Source organism: Triticum urartu, chromosome 3, assembly GCF_003073215.2.
Source record: "Triticum urartu cultivar G1812 chromosome 3, Tu2.1, whole genome shotgun sequence".
NCBI lineage: Eukaryota > Viridiplantae > Streptophyta > Magnoliopsida > Poales > Poaceae > Triticum > Triticum urartu.
The window spans coordinates 611,489,811-611,498,661 of NC_053024.1; the positions used below are offsets into that span (position 1 = coordinate 611,489,811).

General features: G+C 43.6%; 1 protein-coding gene across 1 annotated transcript; it reads right to left on the minus strand.

Annotated features, from left to right (window-relative positions):
- Positions 1–2,583: 2,583 nt before the first annotated feature.
- LOC125545342 (transcription initiation factor TFIID subunit 12-like) lies at positions 2,584–6,668 on the minus strand. The gene is made up of 8 exons (XM_048709258.1): positions 6,372–6,668; positions 5,652–5,813; positions 4,744–5,316; positions 3,859–3,933; positions 3,604–3,682; positions 3,450–3,514; positions 3,322–3,357; positions 2,584–2,985 (listed from the first exon to the last, which is right to left on the minus strand). Exons 1-8 carry the CDS (start codon positions 6,618–6,620, stop codon positions 2,878–2,880), a joined length of 1,347 nt encoding a protein of 448 aa, XP_048565215.1. The 5' UTR covers positions 6,621–6,668; the 3' UTR covers positions 2,584–2,877.
- Positions 6,669–8,851: the final 2,183 nt, after the last annotated feature.

An 8,851-nucleotide genomic window follows, 5' to 3' on the forward strand; every position in this document is an offset into this window, starting at 1 on the left:
AAGTTAACCAGTAACTCTTGCAAAGTATTTCAAAAGCCCGTGACAACGCACGGGCAGTCTACTAGTACATATTGTGAGGGGATTGTACCGAAGCGGGACTCTTGATTGTATTGTATGCCCGTATGATCAGGCTCGGTCGACGTCTATCTAGATTGGCGTGACGTGCTCGCTGGTTTCTCGATGGATCCGTACAGCGATGGAGACTGATAGAGGATTAGGTTCCGTCGCGATCCGTAATGGGAGGAGGGATCGAGGCTCTTTAGTCGTGTGATCGGTAGTAGAGTAATTAACACTGATCACGATCACGACAGTGGAACCTAACAAGCAGAAAATGACGGTGCTCCCTGTCAGGCTCGAGGTAGAGGGAATCGGTGGCCATCAGCCTTCAGTGAACGACCATCACCGTTGAAGATCCCCGGACCTGATCGCGCTGCTCAGAAAATTAAGCAGAGCTGCAAGAAAACTGAGCTAGCTAAACTCAGGAGCATTGATTGCCTCGCAAGCTGATCGATCACTCGAGCCGTGGTGCCATCACGTCCCGTCCCGTTCCGTTCTGAAGGCGACGCTTGTTTTCTCCGTCCCGTCCCTTCGTTCTCTGGGGGAGCAGCTCATCGCGCAGCCGACGGATGCCGACCTCCGACACGAGACGGCCACAGCTCAACAACAACGACCGCCGAGCGCGCGTGCGTGGCGCGGTGGCCGACGGCAGACCAGACGCTCGCGCGGCAGCCTGCGTGGACGTACGTGGCTGCTACCGTGCCATGCCAGGACGATCGAGGCGCGCCCGCACGCGGAGGTTCAGCTGAAGCATCAGCTGTCCTTTTCGGCGCGATGGTTGGTCGGTCGGTCGCCATGGCCACGCCCCGTACTTCCGGACAAAATGATTGGGGAGGTCGCAGGTCAGCCATGACGGGATCGGCGGAGAGCAAGGCAGCATCAGCATCAGTGGAACGTCGCCGCCGGGTGTCTCGGCACTTCCAGCCTCTCCGGATCATCTATGGTGACGTGGAGATAATAAACGGACGGAGTATAGTAGAAGAAGACAAATCTTGTTCGCGATGTGTTTCACGAGCCCAAGACGACAAAGCCCAGGGCCACAGGAGCCCACGCTAGAAAAATCTCAGCGGGAAAAGCCGCAGCGCCCGACCTCATTCATTCGTCAGCGGGGAACGCATGCGACGCCCCGTCTTGTTTAGTCCCACCTCGCCTAGCGAGCGCGCGTTCGACCTGCTTAAATAGCCAGCTCCACCTCCTGTCTCGCTGAGCTGAGTTGCGTGAGCTTGCAACCCGAGTGGGGGGCTCTGAGATGGTGTGGACGCTGTTGCAGCGCTGTGGGCCTGGTCTGGGTTTGTGCTACTGCTGGCCCGCCCATTCCAAGTTGAGTAGTGGACTGCTGAGGTCTGTGCGAAAGCTGGGCCTCACGGCATAATGTGGCAGGCACAGCGTGAGGCTGGCTTCACAGAGCAGCGACAACTGATCGTTTTGTGTGATACTTTGAAATTATCAAAGTTTTCGTGCATATTACAAAAATATCCTGCTTGTGTTGATGATCACTTTGAAATTGCTTACTATTGAAACTGCTCCACATCTGGGCCGCTTGGGCCTCACAGACTGCTCCAGCGAACCACCATTTTTTTTATATATATCCTGCTTGTGTGATACTTTGAAATTATCAAAGTTTTCGTGCATATTACAAAAATATCCTGCTTGTGTTGATGATCACTTTGAAATTGCTTACTATTGTGATCGTTTTGTTTTGCCAGTCACCATTTTTCTTTGTCCTGCTTGTGTGATGATCATTTTGAAATTACTCACACTTGTGATTGTTTGTTTTGCCGGCCATCTATGATCAAAGTTTTCGTGCATATTACAAAAATATTTTGCTAGTACAATGCTCACTCATCTGCCTCCTATTTGTACATACTGCAACAATATTTGCTAGTACCATCGAGGTAAGTCGAGACTTCAGCAGATTTTTAATCACACCAGTTTGTCATTCTATATCCATCTGCAAACATATGACGATCCTCCCACAAACATGTTCACCTTTAAACCAAACGTAGAATGCCTCGGATACGAGACACCAGAAAGCGAAAAACATGGAGAACCTAGGTCATGTCCTAGACAGCAGCACATGTAAACAATCCGGCAATCACCACATATTGTTGACTCATAATGTCACGGGGTGAAGCACTATTTAAGGAACTATACCAGACATGAGCAAGAGCAACACCTCAAATGACACCAGCTGTTTGTTCTTCACTTCTCCTGACCCGCTTCCCAAACAACACAGATAAAAGCCCTAATAACTGGTATACTCCAAAATTCCAGAAAAGGATTCTGCTGGTTCAAGGGAATGAAAAGAGTGTATCTACAATTTCTTCAGGTGATCAAGTTCCCAATGGCAGTTTATCTGGGATCCCTATCAGAACATATAGTAGCAAATGGTAGTTCATGCAGTGTTCCTGTCACTATGGCCTTATCAGAGACTAACTAATGCAGTAGCAAATGCAAATGCTGGACATGCCCATGCCAATAAACATTGGATTGAGGTCAATAGTAAAATAACACTCATTCAGGAAATATGAGAACAGCACCCATGAGCATATATACACATATTTAGCCATCGCCAGAGTAGCTGAGATGACAAGGCTTTTCCTGCTTAAGCAAAATCCTGAAATGGATAAGTACTTCTGACACCTCACCAAGGTTCAGGGTCTAAATTTGCAGGGTTGCGACTCAGCCGTACCATAAAACTACGGAACAAACATATTAGGTAACACTTAGCACTGTAATACTGCCAGCTTTACAAAAAATATTATCCCTGCAATGTTTGCATGGGCTACACACTCTACAAGAAGGACTTGTGGTTTCCATTCACGGAGAACCTGTGGCAGGTGGCTTTGGAGCCTGATTTTTCTGGTTGGCTGTAGATTGGGCAGCAGAGGTCTTTATGTTCCCTTCACTCGCCATTGACTTCTTGATCTGGATCGATTGAGGTAACAGAAAAACTAACATATCAACTCCAAATGCAATGGAAGTATCGAACAAAAGCGGATATACCAATCATACTTCAGGCACATGCAGAAAATGCAGAATTATATCCATAGTTCATGTTTTCTTTCAAACATCATTTTATGTAGATTGAGATCCTTGGAGCTCTAGAGGTTATATTTGAGTAGATGCAATCACAATAATATGTTTACGAATATCATGTTTCCAACCAATGACAGAGGCGAGAATTATATCCATAGTTCAAGAAGTAATCATGCGTGAAATAAGGTGGATAGTTGATGTGGTGAGGATGATAAAAAGAAGTACCAGAGTAAGCCTCTCCCTGTGAATATCGTTGACATGCTGCAGATCACCAAGAAGAGACAAGGAAATGTCAATATGGGTTACAAAAGAAATAACTACAAGAAGAAGAAATAAATATGATTAAGAATTACCGGCTTCTTGTATAGTTTTATTTCATCCCCGGTGAAACCTGGCAAGGTGATATTCCAGCTTCTCTCTGCAATGGTGATATTAAAGAATAACACAGCTGTAATTACACAAGTGCATTAGCACAAATATTCTAGAAAAGCCAAAATAATTAGGTACCTGCATGAAGGAGTACATCTTTGGCTTCCAAAGTAGTCGACTTTCTATGCTTTGCTAAAGAACAAGCAAATGTTCCGACCTGCTCAAAATAGTTATCAAAAACAAAATAGCTAATAAGAAGTCATCCAGAATGCACAAAGGCTTGAGAAACCATGCGTATTTTTCTTTTAAAAAGGAAATCATATTCTGAAAAATAATGATCCTAGGATAAAAATCACCAAACGAAAAAAAAGAAGAAAGGGACAAAAAACCTACAGATTCAATAAAATCTTCTGCAATGTCAATAAGAACATCTTCAACGTCAGGATCCAGCCTTTCCGAAGGGTCGATCTGTGCGAACAAATTATAAGAAAGGTTGACACTTTTACTGCTATAATATGAAATGCGCAACTACAGAAAACTAGTACGAGAGTCAATTAATCGTTAAATCAATCAGCCCAAGTGATGTTTACGATCCTACAGAGTTCATGGTGAGTAATGTAAATTCAACAAAAATATCTTGTGCAAGTATTTACAAGAGTAATTACTGTTCCACTAAAACCGTACTTAAGTTCAACCATCACTGGAATAGATTTAACACAGATCATTCTAAGCACTTAAATCAATAGCACAATTTTAGGAAGGGGGATCTGATAAAATGAAACAGTGTTCGATAAAATGACACGCCCCATGTCAGTGACATGTAGGTTCCTTGCTTGGTCCGTGCACTATGCATGTAGACTACATAAAAGTATGTCAAAATATGGCACACTTTGTTCTTTGCTACATATGATCCAAATATGATACAGTTTTTTTCTTTTTGCTACTGAGGACAAAATCCAGTTATTCTGCTTTTGATTTTACAAAAGGATAGCTGAACTTTCAAAGTGTTCTCTGTCATGTCTTTCTTTATGCAACTATGCATAGGGGTAGCAAAAGATGAGGCTAAATATAAAATTGTATGAGAACAGAGAAAACAAGCATTTCAGACAGATATGCAAAAGGAAATATTTTGGAACCAGAATAACACACTAACAAACGCCATTAATCACACCAGTGGAATGAGATGTATGAAAAACTGAAAATATAGGATCTAAGGAAATCTGGAATTGCATAACCTTGCACCTTCTCTCACACTGCAGCTCAGGAAACACAGCATACCTGTGCAAGTAAATCATGTATACTCCTCTTGGAGAGTAGCCGATTACTGGATTCACCAGAAGCTGCATCGGCAGAAGCCATGTCCACAAGCTGCATATTAGTAGCTTGTAGTGTGGCTGGAGAATCAGGCTTCTGAGTCAATGAGACAGGAGTCCGGGCAGCTTGCTGCTGGTTTTTTAGTGTTGTATTTTGCTGATTTTGCTGTGAGGAACTTTGTGGTTGACTTTGCTGCTGTTGCTGTTGTTGTTGCTGCTGCTGCTGCTGTAAAACTTGCTGCTGCTGCAAAACTTGCTGTTGCTGCTGCTGATGCTGATGCTGAGGTTGCTGCTGAGGTAGCTGCTGCTGTCCTGAAAGTGCATTCTGTTGAGAAGCTACAGGTGCAGATTGTGCAGCATGGTATGGTCTTGGTTGTGGAACTTGTGGCCTTGGTTGTGGAACTTGTGGCCTTTGTTGTGGAACTTGTGGCCTTTGTTGTGGCCTAAATGCTGAAGACATATTTGCCGGAGTTTGCTGTAAAGCCGTCGCAGGGGAACCCATAGACATTGGTCTTGTTAAAGAATGCATGGGGGTTTTCTGTGGGAAAATAATTCAATCAAGCACACAACATGACATGCATTGCAATAAAGAAGTTGGTGTATTCCCTCCTAATCTGATGGTACACCATACAGTATGTGGAATCAATCAAGGGGCAACAAGCCTGAATTCAGCCTACACTTCTATGGATTACAAATGATTGATCCACATTTAGAAGGTATGTAAATATTCCTTCATCTCTGCACCAACATTTATATGAACAAATATAATTTACATAATCACACATTTTGCATATAACCGAAACACAATAATGAAATGCCTACAGATAAAACTAGACTACATCATTACAAGTAACAGCCTAACAGGCTTCTTACTTGTGAACCTGGCATTTGGCTACCAGACGAAGATGGTGTCGCTGATGATGGAAGACCTGGCCTTGGCTGTTGCGAACCAGATACTGCTCCTGGTCTCATCTGAGACGCGTTAAGGGAACCAATCATCCCAATATTCTGGATCCCCGGGGCAGGTTGCCTAAGCTGTAAGCCATAAACATCATTAGGAACCGTTTCATAACTCAAAAGAGAAGGCAGGGTGGAAGTTAATGACAATGAAAGCACTTAAGAGATATTCTGCATCCGCATAGTCGTAGACTACTCCTACCGGGATTAGGTTTCCTTCTTCCATGCAAAGGACAGGTGGATAATAACTATATAAAGCCATGAGGTGGTTCACTGGTCTTAGAAACCCAATAAATCCAAGATCTATTCAAAGCAAGGTGGAACCAACTGGGGGTTCAAGAGAAGATTAAAGTGTCGTGTATATAGGACAAGAAACAGAGTGTCCTAAAAGTTGGCCATGGTTGAGAGAGTGACGATCCATTGTACGCTTGAGGTTGCGTTTAACAAATTAGTACTAGCTTCGTTATAGCTAGGAACATCAAGAAAGTGCAGCTAATCACAACTAATGGCTTCCTTGAGAGAGAGAAAATATGCTACATGAGCTCAGTTTTGGCCTCAATTGGAAGAGAACTCCATGAATGTTGAGCTTATTAACCAGGATTATAAAGAAACCGAGTTCAAGAATGAGACGCAGACCTGTGGAGTGGCCAGCGGGGCCTGGTCGGGGCCGCGATGCATAGGGCTGAACTGATGGGCGAGCGGCGGCGGCGGCACGAACCCTGTATAGCCCATGGGCGTCTGCGCCCCACGCGGGTGCGCAGGCAAGCCAATCGCAACCCCTCCCCTTGCCATTGCAGAAGCCGCGGAGGAGGCCCCTGCTGCGGCGGCAGAGGAGGAGGAGGACATCGTGATGGGAGAGGCTAGGTGGGTGTACGGCGGCCTCATGCGAGGCGCAGGCGGCCGCGCGGTGGCGGGGATCGGAGTTGGGGGATCTGGGGTGGGGGGGGGGGGGGGGGGTGGGGGGGGGGGGGGGGCGGGAGCGGGAGCGGGAGCAGGGGCAGGAGCGGGCGTGGGTTCGGAGGTGGGTGGCGCGGCGGTGGAAACGGGAGGCGCGGGATTGGGCGGCGGCGCGGCAGGGGGAGCCGCAGCCGCTGTTGAGGGGGGCGGCGCCGCCGCGTCCGGCTGCGTGGGGGGAGGCGCGTCCATGGTGACAGGCGTTCGATGAATTGCCCGTTAGGCTTGAAGGGGCCTTGATAATAAAGGACGGATAAATGCACAAGTATTCAGGACCTATGTGCAAAAACTCATTTTATTTTAACAAACAAAGAGTCTCGAAGGACGAGAGTGGATTTTTGGAGCCTGGGTGTATTGCAGGATCTTATTTTAAATACTTTATAAATCACATTTAAAGTTTCAAAAAATTCTGAAAATAATTCTATGTGATTATATGGATGTATATTACACATGTGTAAAATTTGGTGAAGAAATAAGTGAACATATGAGCTATACAAAAATGACAAAATGGTGATTTCCAAATAGTGATTAATGCATGCACTGTTCATCTTTCCAAAATCATGGTTTTGTCTTTTTTTATGTAACTCACATGGTTACTTATTTCAGCATCAACCTTTGCACATGTGTAATACACATCCATATAAATGTGTTGATTTGTTTTCAGAATTTTTTTGAAACTTCAAAAAAAATATGTTGACACCATTTAAAATATAGGGCTCCAATGCACCTGTCCTCCAAAGTGGCTTTTTGCTCGAAGAACCCTCAGATCAAAGCGAAAATACATAGCATCTTACAACATGAAACAAAATTTAAAAAAAATGACAACCAAGTGTCTGCACTTTATAAAAAAGACCCAAAATAGAGATACATCGGGTCCAAAACACACCCCTTGCAGGACACTACTAGAAAAACGGTTTTTAACGATTGTATATGTGGTCGTTAAAGGTCGGATCGTGGTCGTTAAAGGTCATTAACAACCACAATCTGCTGGCCGTAGTAGGCTCTGTCGTTAAAAGTATAACGACCACATACCTTCTGTGGTCGTTATTCTTGTAACGACGAGATGGTGTGCGGTCGTCAATTCCATGGAAATAACGACCACAATTGTGGTCGCCAATAATGTTATCATGCTGACCAAAGTATCATTAGCGACCACTCTCATCACACATTGATATCCTTCAAACCACTTGTATTTAGTATAATTTTGCGTTGAACGATCACTTTATGCAGCATCCAACATTTCAATATTAACATCCATATTAATATAAAAACAAGAGAATATGGTTTGAAAGGATCAAAGCCTCTTTTATTAATAAAAATACCAATATTTTGACATACATTAAAATATCCTTTAAGAAACTTCAAGTTGGCTTCCATGAGAACTATCACTTACTGATATACCAGATACAATACACTTAATTTCTAACACCTCTTGCACCATGCCATTGAACGTTCCTTCGAGCACTTGCCTCGCTTGCTCACAAGCTTGTAGTTTAGAAACCAATTCCGCCTTACTTAATGATGGTCCTCGCAATGTCTCTAATTCCCCACATACATATCTGGAGATAAAAAAACATTGCGAAATTACTAACCAAAAACACTATCCAGAACAACCAATATAGATGTTCATTTGTACCAAAAAATCAAGTAACAACTAGTAAATATTTTCTCTTCACTCATGAGACACCATCACAAGTCCTTGTCATCCTTCACCAATGACTACAATGCCTCGTGATGTTACTTTTAAGGTGGACCATCCGTTCTAGAAAAAACATTAATGGTTTATATGTCAGTACATATAAAAGAAGTAGCAAAGATGATAATATCATAAAGGAACAAGTTTCCACTTGAATTCTTCAATAGTCCTTATACTTGTGCGGCAAAAGCAAACTATTTTAAGCAAATATTAGTTGGAATGTTTCTTTTCTAATTCAAGCAAAACTGGAGTTATTTTATTTCTTAGGAAAAAAATGAAGTTTTTTCGGTTGTTGTTATATACCCAACTAATTTTTTAACACATATACCCAACAAATTAAAACCAACTACTATTCTCATCTGCTTAAAAAAACTACCATTCTTCTCAAGAGTGGGTGATATACATACCTCAAAACGGCCTCTTGTCTTTTCTTTGTCACCCTGGAGGAGAAGAGGAGCTTCAAAGT

Bases quoted from the DNA above. Each gene is read 5' to 3' on its own strand.
- LOC125545342 (XM_048709258.1), bottom strand. From the start codon at position 6,620: ATGAGGCCGCCGTACACCCACCTAGCCTCTCCCATCACGATGTCCTCC. The intron at 3,515-3,603 runs GTACCTAATTAT...TCACCATTGCAG, and splicing joins AGATGTACTCCTTCATGCAG to AGAGAAGCTGGAATATCACC. The intron at 3,358-3,449 runs GTAATTCTTAAT...GGTGATCTGCAG, and splicing joins TAAAACTATACAAGAAGCCG to CATGTCAACGATATTCACAG.